The sequence below is a fragment of the Corythoichthys intestinalis genome, chromosome 1 (genome assembly GCF_030265065.1).
Source record: "Corythoichthys intestinalis isolate RoL2023-P3 chromosome 1, ASM3026506v1, whole genome shotgun sequence".
Lineage (NCBI taxonomy): Eukaryota > Metazoa > Chordata > Actinopteri > Syngnathiformes > Syngnathidae > Corythoichthys > Corythoichthys intestinalis.
Genome location: NC_080395.1, coordinates 9642231 through 9667522, shown reverse-complemented (window position 1 = coordinate 9667522; position 25292 = coordinate 9642231). Strand labels below are relative to the sequence as shown.

General features: G+C 37.3%; 2 protein-coding genes across 2 annotated transcripts; both read right to left on the bottom strand.

Moving 5' to 3' along the window:
• Nucleotides 1-296: 296 nt before the first annotated feature.
• Nucleotides 297-10109, bottom strand: si:cabz01068815.1 (solute carrier family 51 subunit beta). The gene is made up of 6 exons (XM_057847516.1): nucleotides 9915-10109; nucleotides 8058-8099; nucleotides 5685-6011; nucleotides 5421-5540; nucleotides 5256-5346; nucleotides 297-1224 (listed from the first exon to the last, which is right to left on the bottom strand). Exons 1-6 carry the CDS (start codon nucleotides 9934-9936, stop codon nucleotides 972-974), a joined length of 855 nt encoding a protein of 284 aa, XP_057703499.1. The 5' UTR covers nucleotides 9937-10109; the 3' UTR covers nucleotides 297-971.
• A 2133-nt stretch (nucleotides 10110-12242) lies between these two features.
• c1h16orf87 (chromosome 1 C16orf87 homolog) lies at nucleotides 12243-24506 on the bottom strand. The gene is made up of 4 exons (XM_057854156.1): nucleotides 24204-24506; nucleotides 20988-21087; nucleotides 20101-20295; nucleotides 12243-20035 (listed from the first exon to the last, which is right to left on the bottom strand). Exons 1-4 carry the CDS (start codon nucleotides 24267-24269, stop codon nucleotides 19917-19919), a joined length of 480 nt encoding a protein of 159 aa, XP_057710139.1. The 5' UTR covers nucleotides 24270-24506; the 3' UTR covers nucleotides 12243-19916.
• Nucleotides 24507-25292: the final 786 nt, after the last annotated feature.

Here is a 25292-nt window from a genome sequence, read left to right as displayed (position 1 = left end):
CCTTCAGGGGTTATGGGGATGGCTGGCAATACATACTGTATGCTCTCTGGGTGTTTACTTTTTGCCAAAAACAAAGAAAGAACCCTTCGTTTTATTCCTATTAAAATTATAATGATTAATATCTAAATTTGCAAACAATTACCTAATGTTCTAATTTTCTTTGTGGGCCCCATCAGGGCATGGGCTCTTAGAATCAATATCACTTTTCACACCTATACGGCGCCCCTGGTTCAGTGTATTTTGTTGTACTTATTCACTTAGCATTGGAAAGAGATACACATAAGACATGCATATTCCCCCCCCCCCCCCCCCAAATTCTTTATTAAAGGCTTGATTGAGTGAGTCCTCTCAAATCAACTCATGCTGCTTAGAACAGCACACAACACAATGAGTTGCCATAGCAGTTTGTATTGCAGTTGTCGCCAACAACCAAACATTAAAAGTGAAAGTAAAATCTCTACCACACCTTTCCCACTGTCACGTCAGCCACGTTCAGGTGCAGCACACAAAACACGCCGGCCACATTAGAACCCGATTCGTTACATTATTACAGGATTTATTATTGATTTTTATTGATAATTTGTTTTGCTATGTGTAATTGTCATTTGTTATAGTACCAGCAGTATTAATTAAGGATTTAGTGAAGGTTTTCTGGCTGTGGAATGAATTAATGGAATTACAATATATTCTTATGGGGAAATCCTGTTCGACATATGACCATTTCAACTTACAAACAAGGTCCTGGAACAAATTAACTTCATATGTAGAGGTACCACTCTGTGAAGACTATACAGATTGGACTTGTTTTGTTGTCAATGGCATCCAATGAGTAATCATAAGTAATTTTTTGATTATTTTTCCATACAATATCACAATATAATTTTTTTTTAATTAATAAAAAAAAATCCTTCTTGGGTGCAATTTCCCCAGCATTATTTTCAGCAGTGTACGTCAATTTGCGTTTTAAAACGTCACATCCGTGAGTCTCCCCCATCCTTCTCGTCCTCGTCCTGCGGGACTGGAGGCTCCGCCCCCTCGCCCACCTCGGCGGGGGCGTCGGCATATAAACAGGAAGTGTTCCCGTCCTTCCACGTCACCACGATGCTCCCCGCTTTCAAGTCGCCGGTGTCGCCGTTGCACGCGTCGGCAGCGACTCCCGGCCGTTCTTCGCATTTGCCGGCCACCAAAGCCGCCGCTTTGTACTTGGCGATCTTCCTCCTGTTCCTGCACATTTAACGTTGACAATAACTCTTTCAGTACCATTGACGATGACAGATGTCCAATCGTGTGGCATCCAATCATCATTCGGTTGTGAATTTCAATGTGTTTATCAATGGTGGACGTCAAATTCATCTGAACTGGGAGTACGGCAGCGAACGATTACTCCCACCTCAAACGGATTGCACGTCTACAGCCGTCAGTGGCAGCCAATGCCAGGCAATGAGTTCATTTTGAAGAATTTCAGGTCATTTCCTGTTGATTTTGGGTCACTTTCTTTTCCTTCTGGGGCATTTACGGGTCACATCCTGTTGATTTTGGGTTACTGACAAGGACGTGACTCAAGAAAGTCCCCAAATGAATAGGAAGTGACTCAAAATGAATTGAAATTAACTTGTGAATGCCCTAAAATCAACTGGAGGTCACCTGTAAATGCTCACAAGACATGCTCTGGTTTCAATGCCATTGACGGCACTGGATGTCAAATCCAGCCAAAATTAATTGGATGTCTACTGCTGTCATTGGGAGCCAGTGGGCTAACATAGACACCATTCATTCATTCATTCATTCATTCATTTCCTTTTGATTTAAAAAAAAAAAAAAAAAAAAAAAAAAAAAAAGTGCTTCATCCACTACTGCCCGTAAATGCCCCAAAAGGAAACGAAAGTGACCGAAAATCAACAGCAAATGACCTGAAATGCTCCAAAATGACCTCATTGGCTGCTACTGATAGCCATAGAAATCCTATCCGTTTAAAGTGGGAGGGATGGCAGTGAACGAACAAACGAACGCCCCTCCCACTCCAAACGGTTTGGATGTCTAGCACCGTCAATGGCCGATTAGGAATTAAAATAGATAAATTTTCAAATGAGTTTGAAAAAAGAAAAAAAAATCGAATTCTTTCAAAAAGCTTTCACAAATAATATACAAAAAATTTTTGGACCTTCTCATTTTTACTGCACTAGAAACAAATGCACAAAAACAGGGAAGAAATATATTAAAAAATTGAATTCCGTTGAAATTAAAAATATGATACATATAGTATGTCATTATTATTATTTATTAAATATTTATTTTGATTGTACAATATAGGAGTAGATGAGTTGTGAAAATGACTAACCCTGTACAGATACTAACTGCAAAAATAATATTTTGTTGACATTAAAAATATTATATATTATTCTTATTATATCTTATATATTTTATCATATATTAAATACGCTCGCGCAAAGTACAACTGAACGAGTCGATTTTTTTTTAATAATGAACACTGCACAGAAGGACAATCATTAAAAAAAATTGAAAAAAATAAAAGGAATTAAAGAATAAAAATAAATATTGTAATTCAATGTTGATATTATTTTTATTTTATTTTATTTTATTATTAAAAGAACGGAGCCCCTAAAGACACATCAACAGAAATAAATTAATTATATGCAATCTGGTACGCACCAGCAACTATCTGGTAAATATTAGCATTATATAGTATTTAAGCTAGGGTGACCATATTTTGATTTCCAAAAAAGAGGACACTCAGCCCGGCCTCAAGATACTTGAATTTTACTCGAAGTTCACTCAAAGATGCCTATATCACTTTAATGTATTTAAAGTGTGCCCCCTCACTCTGGATGGAAAAATTCAGTTTGAAAAATAAATAAATAATGACTTTAAAAAAATATATAAATATATATATATATATATATATATATATATATATATATATATATCAATACGCAATACACAGTCAATACTAGAGCTGGGAATCTTTGGGCACCTAACGATTCGATTACGATTACGATTCAGATGGTCCGATTCGATTCTAAAACGATTATTGATGCACCCCCCCCTTTTTTTTTTTTTTAATGTTTTGTACATTAGTTCAAAAATTGTTCAAAAATACTCTCAGGCTAAACCAAACTACTATTTCAGTATCAAGTTAACATATAGCAGTAAACAAATATACAAAAATAACAGTAAATAAAAAACTCCAGTCCCCATTCTGTATCAGCAGCTTTAAACTACATTCAATTAATTTAATGTTGTGAATCAACCGTTAAAGTTGTTAAAATTGCTCCCGTTAATCCATAATTTCCCTTTTGTCAACTTTCGACATGTGAAAGTTTTTAAACTATTTTAAAGATAGATTCAAGTCAATATTTGACCGATTTAGGAGTATTTTAGATAAAAAGTTAATTAGGTTTGCTTGGAAGGTTCGCTACAACAGCCTCGCAGAGAAGTGTACTGCTTTAAGATGGCGGCCGTTTACTACGTCTGCATCTAGCTTTTTGTAGATGTGCTGCAAACGCTATCGCTACCATAATGCATCTAGTCTTATATAAATGATATCTACCGTAACATTATGTGGATGACGTACTTTTGTAGCAGCTTCAGGTATGTTGTTGTGTCTTTTTATCTCGTAGCATGAGTTGAGCTAGAGCCGTGAGTTGAGCATTGGCATTACCCGAGGGGCCGGGTAATGAGAAGCATGATGTTTAGCTACTCTCGCGCCGTTGCTCATTGACCGCGCGGCGCGCTGAGTGTGTTGTACTTCCGCTTTACTTGGCATATTTCAATAATCGGAATTTGGATGTTTGTGAATCGTTCTCGAATCTTCCACGGCCGAATCGCGAATGATCTAAGAATCGGAAATTTTGCACACCTCTAGCAATACACATACACACAGTAGGCTATGTGCCAACTAAACATTTTTATAAATTACTATCACGACAATTGTCCTTGACAAATTGTTATTCCCATTCAATTGATATTCTCATTCAATGTTCTAGAGTGCACACGAAAAAAAAAAACGAAATAAACTGACAAACTATTCAACCAGCATGTTTCCAAACGTAGCAGTTAAAAACTACGTTTCCATAATGCCTAGCGCGGTTTAGCTTATTGATCGCTAGCTGAGGCAAAAATCACTTTGCTATAAAAGTTTACAATCGTCGGCAGAGCAACAATGCGACACCAAACGTGATTTTACAGTCAAAGCTCCGACAGAAATCAACAATTGCCATTATATACGTATTTATCGTAAAAAACTTAACAACTGGGCAGGCGTTGTGGTCAAATCGTCAACCCAGTAGATGGCGGTAATGCCTCATGATAGGGGTAAACTGCCAACAAAAACAAGAAGAACTACTCCTTCCCTCCCTACTACTAGTAGCCATGTCATCGCAGGCAGGCGCTGCCACGCAGCGGCCGGAGGGATTCTCTTCAAATTGGTCCCGTGAAAAATGATAAAAACCGGACATTTTCATGAATTTATAAAACCCGCCCGGACCACGAGGATACTACGTTAAAGTAGGACTTGTCCGGGCAAAAGAGGACGTTTGGTCACCCTAATTTAGGCTAACAGACTTTTGCAAAGCAAGCTAGCCAAATTTTGCATTGTTGCAATTGGCTAACTTGCATCGCAAAAGCCCGCTACCTTAAATGCTATATAATGCTAATGTTTACATTAATTGGTTAACTTGCATAGCAAAAGTAAGCTAGCTTAAATGCTATATAACGCTAATGTTTACAACAACTGGCTAACTTGCATAGCAAAAGGCTGCTAGCTTGAATGTTACGTAATGCTAATGTTTACAACAATTGGCCAACTTGCATGGCAAAAGTCTGCAAGCTTAAATGCTACCTAATGCTAACGTTTACAACAATTGGCTAACTTGCACAGCAAAATCCACTAGCTTAAATGCTATATAATGCTAATGTTTACAACAATTGGCTAACTTGCATAGCGCAAATCTGCTAGCTTAAATGCTACATAATGCAAATGTTTACAACAACTGACTAACTTTCATAGCAAAAGTTCACTAGCTTAAATGATGCTATATAATACTAATGTTTACCAGATAGTTTCTGGTGCGCACTAGAAAAAAATTTGTGTGCACCAGATAGCTGAAACTTAATAAATTTAAATGTTTTAAATGTTTTCTTAAATGATGAAAAAACTGAAATTCTGTGTTGCCCCCCACCCCCCAAAAAATCCCAATTTTAATATTTTCATAACATAACCATTAGTGTTAGCTTACTTGCTAGCCATGGCGCCCATTCCCAGCAAGAGGAAGCCTACCAGAAGACAGACGAAGGCCAAACCCAACAGCACAAACTTCCACACGGTCGCTGCAAGAAAATCAAAAGTAAAAATTAAGGTCCATTTTGAATAAATTCGTTTCTGATGATGGACAGGCACTTACGATCTTCCGTGCGATAAAACCATCGCAAATATTCTTTCTGCTCCTCCGTCATGGCGGCCTTGCTCTCCTCTCCCTCTTCCACAAACGTGTCTTCGTCATCCGGTGAGGCGCGACGGTACCCTGAAATTTGCATTATTAATTTTTGCCAACTATTTTACAGCATTTCAACTTCAAAGAATATACATATAATACTAGGAATAAACTCATTGAAATTAGACGTGTATTGCCGTCAATGGCTACCAACGACTTTCATCCACATCTTACGTCTTTGGCATCGGCTAAATTCTTCTTCATCCCGCCAGTCGTTCCACACCGCCGTGAGTCGCCACCTGGCGGCGCGGGCGAGCAGCGTGTTTCCGCGGCACGTCCACTCAAGCATTGCCCCTTCCTGGCAGGGCAGCGTGACGCCGGGCCGGTGCGGCGACAGACATCTGGACGTGAGAACGGACGCCAGCATGCCGTGACCTTTCCACGTCCAACGCTGGGCAACGGAGGATGGGCGGCAAACGCTCAGAACGACGCCGCCCGACGGCCAGCGCTCCTCCAGACACATGTTCCTGCTAAGGGGGCGGAGCAAGAAAGCTCCGCCTCCTGATGACATCAGAGTGTGGCGTTATTAACATACATTTGCTCATGCATAAAAATTACAATATTGTCCAAACATTTTTTTTTACACTGTAGCTTGAGTTCAGCCTACATTTTGTTGCAATTCTTAGCTTCAACACTAGATGGAGCTAGTCACTTAAAGCAACACTAAGTAACTTTTCTGGTTTGCTCGATTTTAGCGACACCGGTGGACAAAAGTGGTAGTGTTTTGGCTTAGGGAAAACTGTGTTTCACATGAAGACCTACCAACACCCACACAGTGTCGTAAAATCATGATCGCAATGTGTCGCCCGAAGAAGGATCAAAAGAAATTTTGGTTTCAGCGAAACTTTCCATGTTAAAATCAATATTTCATTTCAGTGATAAATGCGAAAATTTGGTTATGATTTTCTTGACTTTCTCTTTTTTGGGCTTCTTCATTCATTGGCCGACAAGTTACTGGTAATACTTAAAAATAAAGATAAATACATTTTCAAACCCCTGTTGGAGCAGTTTTTATGCTGGTGGATGCAATGTGGCAACACCACCACAAGGGCAATCGATGACGTCATCACTATGGGTCTATCTTAAATCATGTGTAGTTTTTAAATTAAAGTACATTAGGTTTTCTGTTTGTCCCCAGTTAAGTTGTGTTAGTGTCCCTTTCAGAAAATTGCCCCATTTATTGATGACATCACTCTTTTCTGCGATAACATCAAACCAGAGGTGGGAAACTCAACTGTGGTGAGCGATTTTGCAGTTTTTTTAAGTACGTTCAATGTAGTTGATCACAGCGTGTCCTATCTGTTAAAGCTATATGTTAAAGAAATTAATTGAATAATTTAAAAATGTTTATTTGTAAAATAAAGATATTTCTCATCAAATAGCCAAAGTCATATTAGCTATTATGCTAGCAAATCTAGGCTAACGGCTAACTTTAAACAGGCACCATGTAGGCTAGCACTGCCACTACTCATCAGGCATCTATAGTTTTCTATGATATCCATGCTATGGGCAGAGGTGGGTAGAAGTAACTTATTGAGAAAAATGTACTTCTAAGAGTAGTTTTACTAAGCCATACTTTTTACTTTTACCTTAATAGATTTGTGGAGAAGAAACGCCAATCTTACTCTACTACTTTGTCGTTACATTTTTCCTCTTTAGTCTACATATTAGATTATATTGTTGTTGTTGTTTTTGGCCAGAGACTCCAACAGTGGCTCAACCAGTTTCACCAATGAGACATCGCAATAATAATCACATAACTCCATTACACCAATCCGACTCAAGCTTGCCATTCTAAGATCACGCCAGCCTGTTCCACCACGTGTCGTCTTTAAAGCACTGTAAAAAAATTAAGCATTTGACATCAACATGACTCGAGAATGCAGATTTTAATCTTTCTAATCTTTAATCCAATTTTATTTGTCACCGATTGACCATGGAAAACCGAAGATATGATCCTCTTAGTTTCATAATAGGAAATGTTTTCCACACTAGAGGGCACTCATGCTCTTTGGACGAATAATGATTCATTTCTGTAGAATTTTTTTCTCTCGCCTGAATTCAATGTTTTGTTGTTGCTTTATTTCTTTGGCTTAATGTGGTTATGTAATATGTTATAGTGCAGTATAATAATAACAGTTCATGTAGATGACTTTGCACTGAGAAAAAAAATACCATTGGTTAAAAAAATCAAGCAGTTACTCACAGTGTCGCTCATTATTTGAGTATTCTTTTCACCAAATCCTTTTTTACTTGTACTTGAGTAAATTTATTTGGATGACTACTTTTATTTTTGTAATATTAATATTATTTTGAAGTAACGCTACCCTTACTGGAGTCAAATTTGTTGGCTACTCTGGGTAGCCAAAAGTGACTATGGGTGTAGAGGCAACGAACGGCTAAATTTACTCCAGATTGCGCAATTTCTCATTAAAAGAAGCATAACATGTGCCAAGCAGCACCATCTAGTGGTTAAACTAGTGTAGTACAATTTCTCTATTTTTTAATGGTCATGGCGACATCATCCACTGTATTTTTTTTTGGTACCTGAGAGGAACAGGAGGAGAAGCACGCATCCACTGAACATGTCTGGAAAAAAAATATAGATGGATTCATTCGATTATTTTCGATCTCAAGGGTGAGGGTTTTAATGTCACTGTCTGCCACGGACAGCGATAGACGTCCAATTCATTTAAAGAGGGAGGGTCCATTCGCAGCCACCCTCCCGCAGCAGATAGATTGGACGTCTGCTAGTGATTAACACATTTAAATACACAGCAGAAGCATGATTGGATGCTACATGATTGGAAGTCTATCATTGTTAATGACATGTTGGGGAGAGCCAAAATATACAAAAAATTGGGGACGTTTTGTCATTTTTTTGTAAGTCTACACTATAAAAACCATTACATTAATATAAATATTTAAGTATTTGGTCAATACCAAAAGTTCATCTCAATACTTTGTTATGTACCCTTTGTTGGCAATAACTGAGTCCAAACGTTTTCTGTAGCTCTTCACAAGCTTTTCACACACTGTTGCTGGTATTTTGGCCCATTCCTCCATGCAGATCTCCTCTAGAGCAGTGATGTTTTGGGCTTGTCTTTGGGCAACACGGACTTTCAACTCCCTCCACAGATTTTCTATTGGGTTGAGATCTGGTGACTGGCTAGGCCACTCCAGGACCTTGAAATGCTTCTTACGAAGCCACTCCTTTGTTGCCCTGGCTGTGTGTTTGGGATCATTGTCATGCTGAAAGACCCAGCCACGTCTCATCTTCAATGCCTTTGCTGATGGAAGGAGATTTTTACTCAAAATTTCTCGATACGTGGCCCCATTCATTCTTTCCTTTACACAGATCAGTCGTCCTGGTCCCTTTGCAGAAAAGCAGCCCCAAAGCATGATGTTTCCACCCCCATGCTTCACAGTGGGTATGGTGTTCTTTGGATGCAATTCAGTATTCTTTCTCCTCCAAACACGAGCACCTGTGTTTCTCCCAAAAAATTCTATTTTGGTTTCATCTGACCATAACACATTCTCCCAGTCCTCTTCTGGATCATCAGAATGCTCTCTAGCGAACCGCAGACGGGCCTGGACGTGTACTTTCTTCAGCAGGGGGACACGTCTGGCAGGGCAGGATTTGAGTCCCTGGCGGACCATTGTGTTACTGATAGTAGCCTTTGTTACTGTGGTCCCAGCTCTCTGTAGGTCATGCCTGTTGAAATGGGAGGGTTTCAGGGTCATTTCCTGTTGATTTTGGGGGGTTTCGGGTTCACTTCCTCTACATATTGTGTCACTTTCTCTTGATGTGGGTGAGATTTTGGAGCATTTCGAGTTTACTTCCTGTTCACGTTGGGTCACTTCCTGTTGATATGGGGAATTCAGGGTCATTTCCGTTGGATTTTTAGGCATACCAGGGTCCCCCTTCATGCCAATTCTGGGTCATTTTGAGGTCACTTCCTGTTGATATCGGGTCACTTGGGTTGGAAATCAATAGGAGTGAAGGGAGGTTTTGTGCCATTGAAATGAATGGCATGCGAATAGGGTCATTGGAAATGAATGGGAAGTTCCGACCCATAGAAATGAATGGGTATGTTTTTGGCAAATTTTGGCTTTTAGCAAAAACTGTACTGAACTGTGGTGCCCTAAAGCGTCCTAAAAATTTTTTAATGTATAAATGATGTGATTTGGACAAACACTGCAGGGCAAGAAATATTATGAAATGTATTTTTTTTTCCCAAGCAAACGGTCATTTTTTCAAGACAGCCTGCGTTGCATGAGAATTCCGGTGGGTTCGGTGTATGAACATTGTCGGTGGGTTAAACAGTTTTGGCTGGAAAGAAATGCCATGGGGGAAAAAGAAAAAGGAATAGTATAGAATATAATACAAAAGCAAGTACTCACTGTGATGTTGCTTCAGCTGCATCCAAGTCCAAAGGAAATGAAAGTTTGACGACTTTTAAGTTGGACTTTAGCAAAGTTCAACGTGTGTTTAGTTGCCGTTTACGACGGCGGCACGCGTTGGGACAATGAAAGCTTTTCTAGTTTTGCGATGGCTTGACTCATCGGTCAAAAAAGATTTTTTACAGCAGAGGTCAACGACATTGCGGTGGAGAGGAGGAGAAAACACCTGAAACACGTGTCGAGGGGAGGGGCAAGAAGTTCACGGCCAATCACGAACGAGAGCTGCGTTTCAACTGTTTTTAGATAGATGACATCCATTCATGTGAATCTTTTCATTTGTCTCCGGTGTATTTATACAAGTTTATCAGTAGTTGACATCCAATCCGTTAGAACTGTGAGGACCATTTGGATTGGACGTCTATCGCCGTCAATGGCGGCCAATGAGTTCATTGTTCAACACCGTCGTCATCATCAATTAAACATTCCGTACAGTACATATATATTTTTTTTTTATCGGTAAATTTTTGTTAACATTAAATTTTATCTTTTACATTTTTTTCTCATTTGTCATTGCGCTCCTGTTTTGTTTTTTTCTTTCAATTGAGTAATTCACTATTTTAGTTTCATATTTTTTCCTCCTAATTCATGAAGAAAATTATGTATTTTTTCCTGTCAACATTGAATTTTATTTTCTTTATCATTTTTCTATTTAATGAATTTATTGTATATATGTCATGGGCCTCGTTTCTTTTTTCCCCCATGTTGACTTATTCACTATTGTATTTTTAATCCCCTATAATTTATTAAAAATAATTATGTATTTCTTTCCCAGCATTGAATTTATTTTTGAAACATTTTTTTATTCTATTTGTCATTGTCCCACTGTTTTTTTTTTTTCCAATTGAATATCGTATTTTATTTTCAAATCCCGGCCCCAATTCATTGAAAAATTTAAATTTTTTGCCAACATTCATTTTCAACTTTTTTACGTTATAATTTTTATTCTATTTACGTCATTGACTTCATTTTTTTTTTTTCAATTGACTAATTCACTATTGCTATTGTATTTTCAATCCCCCCAATCCATTCAAAAATGTAGTTTTTTTTTGCTAACATTTTTTTTGCCCCAATGTTTTTTCCAGTTAAAAATTCACTATTGTATTTTATTTTCGATTACCCCCTTCATTCATTAAAGAAATATGTATTTTTTTGCCATTGAATTTAAAACTTTAAAAAAACAAAAAATACATTTTTTTACATTTTATAATTTATATTCTCATTTATGTCATTGCCCTACTGTTTTCAATTAAACTTTGTAATTATTTTTGCCTTTGTTTTTGTTTTTTAGTTTGGAAAAAAAAAAAAAAAAAATTCTTTTTTTTCAATTGACCAATTGACTATTGTATTTTATTTTCAATTTTTTCCCACATTTTGGGGTGAATATTGATTTTTAAAAATTATATTTACATCACTGCTACCCTGTTATTTCAAATGACTAAATCATTATTGCAAATTCATTTTTCCCCTCCCAATTCATTAAATCATTTTCATTTTTTGCGCCAATTCATTTAAAAGAAATTGCATTTCATAAATTATTCTCATTTATGCCATTGCCCAACTGTTTTTTTTTTTTTTTTTTGCAATTAATAAATTCACCGTCATATATTATTTTCGACCCCCCAATTCATTTTTGTTATTAAATTAATAATCATTTTTTAAAAAACATTTTATAATTAGTATTCTCATTTGTCATTGCCCTACTGTTTTCAATTGACACACTATTGTATTATATTTTCAAACCCCCCCAATTCATTGATTAAAATTCTGTAATGTTTTTTTTTTTTTTTAACTTAAAAAAAAATATATATATTACATTTTATAATTTCTCTTCTCACTCTCCCTTTATTAGTTTCAATAGACCAATTTACTATTGAATTTGTTTTCACTTGTTCTCCCTAATTTTTTGGGTGAACATTGAATTTTTTATTTTTATTTATTTTTAAATTCGATTTGTCATTGCCTCACTGCGTTTATAATTGAGTAATTCATTAGTATATATTCATTTTGCCCCAATTCAATTAAAAAAAATCTAAATTGATTGAATTTTCCATTTTCCCCCCAATTTATTAAATAATAATAATCATAATCAATTAAAATAAAAAAGTTTTAGTCAACATTAATTTTTTTTTTTTATGACTTCTATTTTCCTTTATGTTTCCTGTTATTTTTTTTTCAATTGACTCACCCCCCCCATTTCCTTTTCAAATTCACAAAATAATTATAGTCATTAAAAAAAGTACATATTTTGTTTTTTCCATTCATTTTTTTTTCAAATATTTTCCTCCTGTAAACCGTGAACCGTCATTTTTTATGTCATCAAAATCAGTAATTGCTGCATTTTTATTGTCAACCAGAGACATTGAGATACTTGACTAGAAAGGTTCGTCATTCTCTGCGCCCCGCCTGCCCGAAGGGGGACGTGTGACTCAGCTTCATTTAATAGAAATCAGTAGGAGTGAAAGCCGAATTTACATTTAAAATGTACGAAAGCTGGACCGCATTCTAACAAGAAGGATTGTCTCAGGAGTGATTTGTTCGAGGATTCAAGGTAATTATTATATTTTTCGTACCATGCATGCATTTTAAAACATTGTGGAAACAAAACAATGGGAGAAATTAGCAACCACAGCGTTGGTATTACACCTCACAATATTTACGTAAAAGAACTGCCAACTGCCCAGTTTTTTGCTTTTACCCAAGAATCAAGACTGTTTTACATTCATATCTATAAAGAATTCAGGGATTTAAGCATTTATTCACAAGAATTTCAACGTAAAAAGCTCTTTGTTGTGGACTTGTTAGGCGGCACCACAGTGAACTTAAAAGACGAGCCGCACATTCGCAATATTTACGTAAAATAAATGCTACCTGCACGGTTTTATTGCTTTTAACGTAGGAATCAAGACTGTTTTACGTCCATATCTATAAAGAATTGAGGGATTTAAGCATTTATTCACAAGAATTTCAACGTAAAAAGCTCTTTATTGTGGACTTGTGGTAAGGCGGCGCCACAGTGAACTTAAAAGACGAGCCGCACATTCGCAATATTTACGTAAAATAAATGCTACCTGGCACCTGCCCATTTTTTTGCTTTTAACCAAGAATCAAGACTATTTTACGTCCATATCTATAAAGAATTGAGGGATTTAAGCATTTATTCACAAGAATTTCAATGTAAAAAGCTCTTTGTTGTGGACTTGTGCTAAGGCAGCGCCACAGTGAACTTAAGACGAGCCGCACATTTGCAATATTTACGTAAAATAAATGCTACCTGCACAGTTTTTTTACTTTTAACGTAGGAATTGAGAATGTTTTACGTCCATATCTATGAAGAATTCAGGGATTTAAAGGGTATGAAACGGCAAAGGGGGTGTGAGACATCAATAGAACCGTTATGTGCCAAGATAACAAATATTGATAAAGTTAACAAAAAAATCAATCACATTAATGAGCAATTATCGAAAATAGATCGAAAATGACGAACATTTCCGAAAGTGTTGCGGAAACAGCCGAATGGGGCGGGGACGTCACGACAAGTGAATGAAAGTCGAGGCGGAGCCAGGTGCCATTGTTTTTTATCGACGAGACAGTAGCGTTCGGGTTTGTTTAACCAAAACATCAGTAAAATGGTTCAAAACTGCTGTGCTATGTGGTGTAAAAATAGCTATTTATCGGAATATAGTATCCATGAGTTCCTGAACGCGGGAAAAAAAAGCTGGATTACGCAGACAATGGGTAAAGTTCGTCCGTGCAAAGAGGGCTAATTTTCTAGACACAGCCTCCGGCACGGTTTTCTGCTGTGCCAATTTTCCACCTGAAATCTTCTCGAACTATGGACAAGTGAAATCGGGTTTTGCTAAAAGATTGCTGCTGAAAGCAGATGCGGTGCCTACCATACACGCGCAGCCACCTAAATGTCCCGAGATATCAAGAAAGGGGACGATGACTGGCAAAGGAGGCTAAGGCTAAGCAAAGGAGGGGAGCAGCTAAGCTCGAAATGGCCAGAGTGAGTACTCTTTTATAATAAAAAAATATCACGCATTGTATACAGAACTGGACACATGTATAAATTATCGCTCGTAAAATATATAGAAGAAATCCTCTGATCCCATTCATATTTGCGTCTGTTGGCAGAGCGAAAAGCTATGATAGCGCAATAAATGATAACTATTCTATGCATTACTTTATTTTGCGGTCACGGTGTATCAGCTTTACAAAAAGAAATGCAAAACAAATCATTGGTGTTTCCCACACGATCTGCTGCCGATTTTTCATCAGTGTCATTGCTCCCCTCAATGACTGTTTCATTATGCTGCATATGCGTTCGTTTGGGCTCAAATTGGTAACCTAAAGCACCGATTAAAGCTTCGTAACTCTCCTCGTCACCATTAGATGAACATTCGTTACGTCTTTCTACGTCGGATTCGTCGCTGAAACTAGAAACGAAATTGTCTGCCATCATCGCCGCCATTCAGTATTAAAGCACTGAGCCTTTTTCTTGTTGAACAAACACCTCTCACTGTCAATTCTGAATTCTCTTTTATAGACAACAAGGGGTGTTTCTTCATGAGGGAACCTGGAATATGTGCAGGACGAACACAATGCATCAACATGAACAGCTCAAAATACCCCTAATCCTCCCCTCACTAGAAGGAATTATATTGATGCAGACAGGCGCTGCCCCCAAGTGGCCGGTGGCACTCTTTTCACTTGTAGTGACGTCACGCACACAATCTGCCAGATCTCGGGTGCCGGTCGTTTTAGCTTGACAATCGAGCCAAATTTCTCTCATTTTCTTGTGTGTAATTACACGAAGTGGCATGATATGAATACAAAAGGCATGCGTTTATGGATAAATGATGGAATATTAACATTTTCCCAGGGCATGACATACTCATTAAGCATTTTTTCACAAGAATTTTCAACGCAAAAATCTCATGGTTTTGCTATGGTGGCCATGTTGGATTTTGTGTCGCTAAATTTTATTTTAGCCATTTCTGCATCCATATTAAAAAAAAAACAAGCAGCTTTTACGTGTTTTATTTTATGTACTATTTCAATCTACGTGTTTTATTTTATGTACTATTTCAATCTAATAACTTTCAGTGAAACACCACGGTCCTACACCAACCCCTACGCCGACGGCAACAAGCAGATCTTCGTCTACTTTTGGAAGAACATCTACAGCACCTTCTACAACAACAGCTGTATGGTGCTGCCCAGGTGTCCTGGGGCTGAAGTAAGTGGCCAGCATTATTCACTTTACAAAAAAAGATTAATCAAAACACCTGTCTTTCTAAAACAAACATGTTTTTTAGAAGCCTGAGAGGATGAGGACGGCCCATTGCTCGAGCCGGTGTTCTGACAAATTTTGCAACCCATCAAAAATTGCTACTTTGCAGTTCTGCGCATGCGCGTAATGTTAAAAGTGGCCGCGAATGCAGCAATTCCAAAGTTAATACTACAAACTTTCTTTAAAGAAAGGAATATTTACTTAAGTCTGATCATGGAAAGAGATGTAGAAAAGTTTTCCTCAGACACATCCTACCATGTTAGCGGCATACAACTGCACCCTGCTCTCTCACTGTTAACGACTTCGCCGTGTCGTTAAGTATTAATTTAAGCCATTTTTTTTGTTGCACATGTATGTTTATGATGTATCTAGTTTAGTTAGCACCTTTGGATATCATTGAGAGTCCAAATGAATGTAAAAGAGGGCTTTTTCAGCGCCACAAAAGCTTTGGGAGCAAAATTTATAAGGGAGCAAATTTTGACAGAACACCGGAAGGTGCTGGCCAGGTGGGAGAACTAGAAGTCTGTCAAGGCCGGCTACAACTTGATCCAGAAGGTGCTTGCGCACTCTTCGATCGGGAAGCAGAGCGTCGGGCCCATCATGGCGGTTGTCAACCCCAACACGGTCGCACGGGCAAGGAGGAACACAGGGCCGACGTCCTGAAGATGTTCAAGAGGACAAGAGAGACCTGGAGACGGGCTGGGCGGTCTTCAAGCGGCCATCTCTCCCCGTGGCCCACATGGCGTCCATCTGAATGTCGCTGTGGGACTCCCTCATGTGCAGGAACCACAAGAGCACCTTCTGGAGTTCTTGGCGGTCCCTCTTCAACTGTTTTGGTGCAAACTTCTCCAAGGATGTGAATTCAGAAGCGAGGAAGCACAAGGCCTTGGAGTGGCCGGTCGGCAGGAAAAGGAGCAGAGTCGAGGAGGTCAGAAAGGAGATGGCGAGGAACAGGGACTTGTACAAGTCTATTGCAAGGCTATGTGATTGTTGAAAGATGACGCTCACATCCTGGTAACACCATATCGATTATTTGCACTGCCTGAATTATAGGATGATCTCGTACGCATTTTACAGTGCCCTCCATAATTATTGGCACCCCTGGTTAAGATGTGTTTTTTATCTTCTAATGATTTTTTTTTCTAAATAAAATGGGACCTTAATGGAAAAAAAGAGAAAAATCCAACCTTAAATACAAGCACGTTTATTCAGTGGGGGAAAAAATCCCACATAAATAATTATTTGACATCAAATAATGTGTGTCACAATTATTAGCACCCCTGGTGTTAATACTTTGTACAACCCCCTTTTGCCAACAAAACAGCACCTAATCTTCTCCTATAATGTTTCACAAGATGGGAAAAGACAGAAAGAGGGATCTTCAGTCATTCCTCTTTGCAGAATCTCTCTAAATCATCCAGAGACCTGGGTCCTCTCCTCTTCAGCTCACCCCATAGGTTTTCAATGGGGTTGAGGTCTGGGGACTGAGATGGCCATGGGAGGAGCTTGATTTTGTGTCTGGTGTACCATTTCTGTGTAGATTTGGCCATATGTTTAGGGTCATTGTCTTGCTGAAAGACCCAGTGACGACCCATCTTCAGCTTTCGGGCAGAGGGCAAAAGATTTTGATTTAAAATGTCCTGGTATTTCAAAGCATTCATGATGCCATGCACCCTAACAAGGTTCCCAGGGCCTTTGGAAGCGAAACAGCCCCACAGCATCACTAACCCACCCCCATACTTCACAGTGGGTATGAGGTGCTTTTCAGCATGCGCATCTTTCGTGGCATGCCGGACCCACTTAGAGTGTTTGTTGCCAAAAAGCTCAATCTTGGTCTCATCTGACCAAAGCACACGGCCCCAGTTGAAGCCCCAATACCGCTTGGCGAACTCCAGACGTTTGCATTTGATTGTGAGGAAAGGTTTTCACCGTGCATGCCTCCCAAACAGCTTGTTGGCGTGTAGACAGCGCCTGATGGTTGATTTGGAGACTTTGTGACCCCAGGATGCTACCATTTGATGTAATTCTGTAACAGTGAGCTTTGGAGATCTTTTGATTTCTCTTATCATCCTCCACACTGTGCGTGGTGGCAAAACAAACTTGGGTCCTCATACCTGTCAAGTTGTTCGGTTTCGTCGTAATTTGTACAAGTGAGCACCAATTTTTAAATGTGTACGCCGTACATTCAAAATCTACGCTTTTCGTGCATTACGTTTTTTTTTTTTCTCCGTTCGGATTTTGTCACCGTTTCCGCACCGAGACAATGCGTGTCCCCGTTACTACGTTGGTTGAATGACTTGAGAAAAGTCAGAGACACTGAGAGAGAAGAGTGTTTTGACGCTGTAGCAAACGTGATACTAGGCAAGGTGACTCCAATATTTCCTGACTGTAGCCGACAGCCTACAATCTACGCCTAGATATCAAATTCTTATAGAACTACATGCAAAATGACAGACGGCAGCGTTAATAAACAGCCACCATTTTGAAGCAGTAGACTTCTCAGAAAGGCTCTGTTGTAGTGAACCTTCCTAGCGAACTTAAGTAACTTTAATACTCCTAAATCGGCAAAATCTTGACTTGAATCGATCTTTAAATGATGAAACAGTTTTAAAACTTTAACATGTCGAAAGTAGACAGAAGGGAACTAATGCAAAAACGGTCGCAATTTTAACAACTTTAACAGTTGATTCAAACCATTAAACGGTTTCCAAACATAGCAAAGGTTACTATGTTTTTTTTTTATGAAAAAAAAACATGAAATGTAACACCAGTTACTTTGCCAAGTAACTAATTACTCTTACCTTCAGATAACTGAGTTACCTGACCTGAGTTACTCAATTACTTTTTGGGAGAAGTAATTTGTAACTAATTAATTACTTTTTAAAAGTAAGATTACCAACACCGGTCAGATAGATGAAGTCTGCAGAATGAAAAGTGACGAAAGCCGAGATTTCATTCTGCCAATTTGTTGCTGAACACAATTTGCGTGCAACTACTGCTATAACTTCTCAGAATTAGCAAAAGAAATGTTCCCTGACTCGAAGATTGCATCGGTAAGTTAATTTTATCAAGTGCCCTTTTTAATTTATTGGACACACTAACAAACTACCTTCAAGTCAACCTGAATTGAGAGCTGAAATGCCATGAAGTGCAGCCATCAAGACATGATAGAAATTGCCAAAAGTGCCACATACAATTATAACAAAAGTCACTGTTAAATTTTAGTAATCATGATATTGCTGATGATATTGATTGTTCTGATTGCACCAGGTTTTGTGTTACAATATCACCAATAAATTCATATTATTTTAAAAATTGAGTTTCATTTTTGTTTCATATTGCACGCTATATAGAACGTTGTAAGATTAGTCACCAATTTGTAAGGGCATACGTCACTATTTGTAAGATTGCCAACAGCGTCGGGTTGACAGGTATGGGTCCTCGTCTTTTTTTACCACTGTTCCAGTTGTTTTAAACTTCTTAATTATTCTTTTTACAGTGGATATGGCAGCTGCAGTTGAGTGGCAATCTTCTTGTAGCCTGTGCCTGACCTGTGAAGGTCGACGCACATCTGCCTCACTTGTATGCTGTGTTCCTTTGTCTTTCCCATGTTTAAGAGTGGACAAGAGAAATGGCCTCTGTGTCACGTCATATTTATACCCCAGGGAAACAGGAAGTGATGAATTACTAATTAAATGTTCCTAAATACTCTGGGAAACTTTGTAAACTACTGTAGAAATGACAGAAATGCTTAAATTATTCCTGGGAATTGTTAAGGGTGCCAATAATTGGGGAACAGGTGATTTAATGAAAAATAATTATTTTTTTAGTCAGGGATTTTTTAATTTTCTTACAATTCTTTTGAGTTGAAGGTTACATTTTCCTAAAATTTTCAGTGTGACAGTATTCTTCTGCAATAAACAATAAATCTATTTTAAGACTTTTAACACATCTTTTAACAATCATCCAATAATTATGGAGGGCACTGTATATTTATTTAGATTTCCTACTTTCACGTAACTTTTGAGATTTTAACTTATCCTTCACTGTAAAGGGATGCACCACAATTTAATTGTATAACTGTAAAATAATAATAAAGGGCTATTCTATTCTATGAGTTGTGTATATAGAATTTAATAATAATTTATTTATAATTGATTCTGCATGTTTTCCTCAAGTATTAAGTTTCTGATGTCAAATTGAGTGATTTCGTAGCTGCTGAAAACTTTAACCTCTGCATTTGGTGATTTCTGTGCATCTAGTGTAAAATCTGATCATTTTATAGCCATTTTAAATTTTGTTATATTTACATAAAAATAATTAATACGGATTTTATAAGGGAACGACTTTGAATTTTTTGATGCCACTGCTCATGGAGACTCATATATGGCTAAGGTAGGTGCCTGTTTTCGTTTTAGGTCAGTAGCAGCTTTGGTTTTGAATATATTTGAATTTATTTTGAAAATTGGCCCCATTTCCCGTGTCATGTCAAGTATTATGAAGTCTACATTTGTGTCAACATAGATTTTTTGTGTGTGTGTGTGTGTGTGTGTGTGTGTGTCATCACATTGTTTTTCTGTCCATAATTATTTCTAAGTATGTGTGTGTGGAGCCAAAGTCCCGGCGAGCGTCCGTGATGGAGGCGCCGGCTACAAAATGAGCGTCTGAGCCAGGATCTTGCGGTTGATCTCGGCCAGCGCCACAGAGAAGACGAAAGCCCGCTCATCTGACAGTCCCGCGTACAAGTCGGCTTCCTTCTCTTGTTTGTCTAAACGCCAAATAATAACGACGCGTTAGCAAAGGGCCGACGGGCGAAACGACGGCTAACTCCACCTTTTTCGTCGTCGTGTTTCTTGAGGCCGACGGTCTTGGGCCGTCCGCGCCCCCTGCGGACGGGGTCCGACTGGCTGTTGCTCCTGGGGCGGGGCCTCCTGCTGTCCGCCCCCTCGCCCGGCGCCGTCCCACCTCCAGAGTCCAGACGGTCGCGGCGGATGCGCTCGGTGCGACGACGCTTGCACTCCAGCTTGTCTGCAACCAGGAAGGGAATTTAAAGACATATATTATGACGTTTTCATTATAAACGTAGTTAAAAAACAATTAGGGGTGGGAACCTCTAGGTAGCTCACAATACGATACAATTTGCAATACAAGACTCACGATAATGAAGATCTCAAAATAATAATCCTCCTGCTGTGAATTGGACTGAGTTTATCACAACTTCCTGTTGATTTTGAGTCACTTCCTATTCATTAGGGGATTTTTTTTTTTTTGAGTCAATCACTTCCTTTTCAGTAACCCAAAATTAACAGGTAGTGAGTGACCTGTAAATGCTCCAAAATCAACAGGAAGTGACCCATAAAATGGCCCAAAAGGAGAAGGAAGCATCCAAAAATCAACAGGGAATGATGTGAAATAACCCAAAGTGAACTCATTGGCTGCCACTGACAGCCATAGACGTCCAATCCGTTAACCTTTCCAGTGCAAATGGATTGGACGTCTCCTAGTGATAAGCTCATTCCAACTCACAGCAGAACGATGAAAATTGCTTGTTTTTCTGTTTATTAGTTGTTTTGTAGAATATCCTAGAATGATTTCCCGATAATTGTTGTATCACCATAGTGTGAGATCATGGTTATCATCAGCCTTGTATCGCAAATCGTATCGAATCGTGAGGTACTTGCTGAGCTCTAATCCACGTGAGCGTCGAGGGCCAGGCTCACCCGCCGCGTTTGCCGACGAGCACTCGTTCAATCTGGCATTGAGGAGTTTCCTGCTGATGAAGACGTAGCCGCACGGGCACGATTTGCACGCCACGGGAATCTGAGTGATAGACAGGAAGCAACAGTTCAACACTTGGACGTAGTCATAAAGGCAAACAAAGAAAAAAAATTCAACTATGAGATTAAAGTCGTAGTATTAGTATGGGGGTGTGTGTGTCATAATTCTATACAACCAATCATGTCCAATAATGACTCTTTAACTGGTATCTCCAAAAATACTCCAAAAATCTGATGCCAATATGAAACCAATACCGATTAATGTAGTGCTGCAACGGTTAACTCGAGTATTCGATTAGGAAAAAAAACATTCAAATTTTGCTGCTTCGAGTATTCGTTTAATTAAAGTGGTGTTGTAATTGTTTGTTTTGAAAGTGTTTGCATTGAGCTTTATTCATTTGTGTGGATATACTGCCCTCTAGTCTGCCTCATGTCACATGGCTGAATCCAGCTGCTCCCTGTTAAGACCAACCTAAGTTTTTGTTTGCGCGAAAGTTTTTTTCTAATGCATTCGTATTTTAGTTTATAGGTATGTGTAGCCGTTTTTTGTGGGAATAGGTGTCTGAGCCATTTGATAAGAGCATTGTAAAAAAGAAAAAAAAAAAAAAGTTAGCATTTTATAGCATTTAAGCTTGCGGACGTTTCTATGTCAGTTAGCCAATTGTTCTTTTGTAGTACATAGATCCTCATTTAGTTATTTTTTTATATACCTTTTGAGGCTCAGCTCAGGTATTTTAATTTTTTATGTCCCTATCCGATTAATCCATTATTCGAACGAAATAGTTCATCGATTAATCGACTACTAAAATAATCGATAGCTGCAGCCCTAGATTAATGCGGTCGTAGAGTTAACATATTATGGCTAATTGTATTGTGATGCCGCACTGGATGCTTTAATAATGATAATGCTCACATAACAAATCCCAGTTTGTAGACATCTAATGGTCAATAAGCAAAACTGCTGTGCTAAGCTGTGACCAGCCCTTGTACAAAGGCAGAGGGCAACGTGCATATTGGCCCAAAACTGATCATGAAAGATCGATGTCGATGTGATCAGATATCATTTTAAAAATGCATTTATTGGCTACCTGATAATATTGGACAACTGTAGTACTTTTGTACTCTTCGTAGTACCTTTTCTGTTTCCTTCCGTTTCCCAATTTATTTATTTTTTTTTTTGCCATTGTGTTATCTGATTTGTCGTCTTGTTTTTTAATTTGCCGTTGTATTTTGCACTTTAGGGCCACTGTAGTTAACTTAGAATTTAATTTTTTTTTTTTCACCATATTTCTGTTTAATTTTTAAAATAACAGATTTTTTCCTTTCTTTTTTTTTTTTTTTTAAATCATTGTCCGGTATTTTTTTTAATTATTTTTTTTATTTCAATACACTCATTCACAGTATTTGTGTTTTTAATGCAACATAAAATTGTTTTTCACTAAATTGTTAAAAAAATTATTTTATTTATTTATTTTTTTAATTTGGAAATATATACATTTTTTTCCCATAGTGAAAGGGGGGGAAAAAAGTCCCTAATTTTCTCTGATTTTTACTGTCAAAACTGAACTTTTATTTTGAAAATATTTTCTTTCGAATTTTTTTTCCATACACTTTTCTTCATTTTCAAAAAAAAAATTGACATATTTTTTTTTTTTTTAAAAACAATATTGATTTAATTTTTTAATGTCATGTTACTTCCCCCCCTTTTTAAACGTAGAACTATTGTTTTTTCAATCATTTAAAAAAATAATAGTTTTTTTTAAATACCATTCTGCCCTCAATTTTTTAAAGTAAAATAGAATTATATTTTTAAAAAAATATATTTTTAAATTATTTATTTACTTTAATATAATTTTCCCTAACTAATTTAAAATAAGAAAAGTTCCCAATTTTTTGGATAAGGATTTTTACTGTCAACGTTTAACTTGTATTTTATAAATATGTTCTCTTTTTAATTTTCTCCCCTATTTTTTTTTCTCCATTTAAAAAATAAATTACCATAGAATATTTTTTTCAAAACAGTTTTTTTTACTTTCTTTAAATGTTTCCCCCATTTTTTCCTCGTTTATTTTTTAATTTAACATAGAGAATTATATTTTTTGAATATTTTTTTAATTATTTGTTTAAATTGTTTCTACCTAATTTAAAATGAAAGGTCCCCAATTTTCCATGTGAGATTTACTGTCAATGTTGAACTTTAAATTTTTTTTTTATTTAACCCCACCCTAATTTTGAAACGTAGAATTATATATTTTTAAAATATTAAAAAATATATAGTTTTTAAATACCATTCCCCTCAATTCTGTAAATCTAATATAGATTTCTTTAAATATATTTTTATCCATTTACTTTATTATCATTTTCCCCTAACTAATTTAAAATAAGTGAACTTTTATTTTTAAAATATTCTTCTATTTAACTTTTTTTCTATCTATTTTGCTTAACGTAGAATTATATATTTTTATTCATTTTCCTCTTAATTTTTGCTTTTATATTTTACGTAGAACTATATTTTTAAAGATATATTTTTAATTTATTATTTTATTTACTTTATCATTTCCCCCCTATTTTAAAATGAGAAGTCCCCAATTATCTGTATGAGATTGATGGTCAACGTTGAACTTCGTTTTTGAAAATATTTTGTCCTTTTAATTTTTTTTACTCGTTTTCTTAATAATCACCAAAATGAATAATTATCGTATTGTTACACTTTCACAAAATTGACTACTTTCAATACAATTTAAACGAATAATATTTCCACGAATCATTTTTCATCCAATCTTTCTACTAACAAAAAATTATTAAATGATTTCACAATCCTAATTTTGCGTGAAAAATTAAGAATTTTGGCACATTTTGACGACAAGCTACCAAGGTTACAATTCGACGACATGGGAAAAATGAAATATGAAGATTACTGATTAATTAAATAGCTGAAAGTCTGAATATTTAAATAGTCCTTAAGAGGATGTTTAATTATAATTTTAAAAAATATGAATACAAGAGTTGTTTTGGTTCGAAATTTGGGGGCCGAATGAAGAAAAATAGGACGTGTGCACGTATTTCCGCCAAACGAGCTAACGCCGAGAATATCAATCCAAAGAAAAAAATGGAAAAATCCCACAAACGTTGATAGAAATCAAACATATTTTGCTTTACCTGTTGGTCGCATTCGGGACACGATTTCGTAGCCATTTTGACTTTCTTTGTTTTATTTGTCGACATAGTCCGACTGCAACAACGACCGAAAACGGCTCGCCTCGTCTTTTTTTACCAACTACTCCTCACATTACAAAAATAATCATCATTTAAAATAATAAAAGTGCCATTAAATACGCAAAAACGTGGATTTTCGAGCCGCAAAGGGCGGCACGAATGATAAAATCCGAAAAGAGAAGCAGAAAAAGTAATAATTCAAGCTCCCGGAGTTGTGCGCATGCGCACACGACGTCCTTCGGCGGCTTTGTGGCATTCGCGGACCGTCGGAAAATGAAATGCTGGTCTGCTACTCAACGATATCACATCTAATTTTCCATTTTTGCTTGTTCGCTATATTTGTGTTGTTTTAGCAATCGGCGAAAACGTGGAAATTTCAATTTTTATACTTGAAATTATTTACCGTAATCAAATTTTTCTCTTTCAGTGACACTGATAATGATAGACATGTAATTCTGCTGTGAATTTGAATGAATTTATCAATAGAAGACGTCCGATCCGTTTGAAATGTGAGGGTAGCTTCGCAGCCATCCCTCCCACTTCAATCGGATTGGACGTCTATGGCCGTCAGTGGCAGCCAATGCCAGGCAATGAGCTCATCTTGGGGCATTTCATGTCATTTCCTTTTATGTTTCTTGGGCATTTACAGGTAACTTCCTGTTGATTTGGGGGCATTTCCAGGTGACATCTTGTCGAGTTTGAGTCACTATTAATTCCTTTTTGGAGATTCCCGACTTCCTCCCATAACAGGAAGTGACCTAGAAATACCCCAAAATTGACAGGAAGTGACCAGTAAATAACCGAAAAATCAGCAATGAAGTGACTGAAAATCAACAGCAAATGACCTGAAATGCCCCAAAATGAAATCGTTGACTACTATTGGCTGCTACTAGCCAGTCTTTTGTGGGAATTTGCAGGTTACTTCCTGTTGATTTTCGGTCACTTCCTATTCATTTGGGGACATTCTGGAGTCACCTCCTTTTCAGGAACCCAAAATCAACAGGAAGTGACCTGCAAATGCCCCCAAATCAA

Coding starts and splice junctions, on each gene's coding strand:
- si:cabz01068815.1 (XM_057847516.1), bottom strand. CDS start 9,936: ATGCAGCTGAAGCAACATCACA. Junction 8,100..9,914: donor GCAGCTGAAGCAACATCACA/GTGAGTACTTGC, acceptor TTTTTTTTCCAG/ACATGTTCAGTGGATGCGTG. Junction 5,541..5,684: donor ATTTAGCCGATGCCAAAGAC/GTAAGATGTGGA, acceptor TGCAAATTTCAG/GGTACCGTCGCGCCTCACCG.
- c1h16orf87 (XM_057854156.1), bottom strand. CDS start 24,269: ATGTCGACAAATAAAACAAAGAAAGTCAAAATGGCTACGAAATCGTGT. Junction 20,296..20,987: donor CTCGTCGGCAAACGCGGCGG/GTGAGCCTGGCC, acceptor TCCTGGTTGCAG/ACAAGCTGGAGTGCAAGCGT. Junction 20,036..20,100: donor GAAACACGACGACGAAAAAG/GTGGAGTTAGCC, acceptor TTTGGCGTTTAG/ACAAACAAGAGAAGGAAGCC.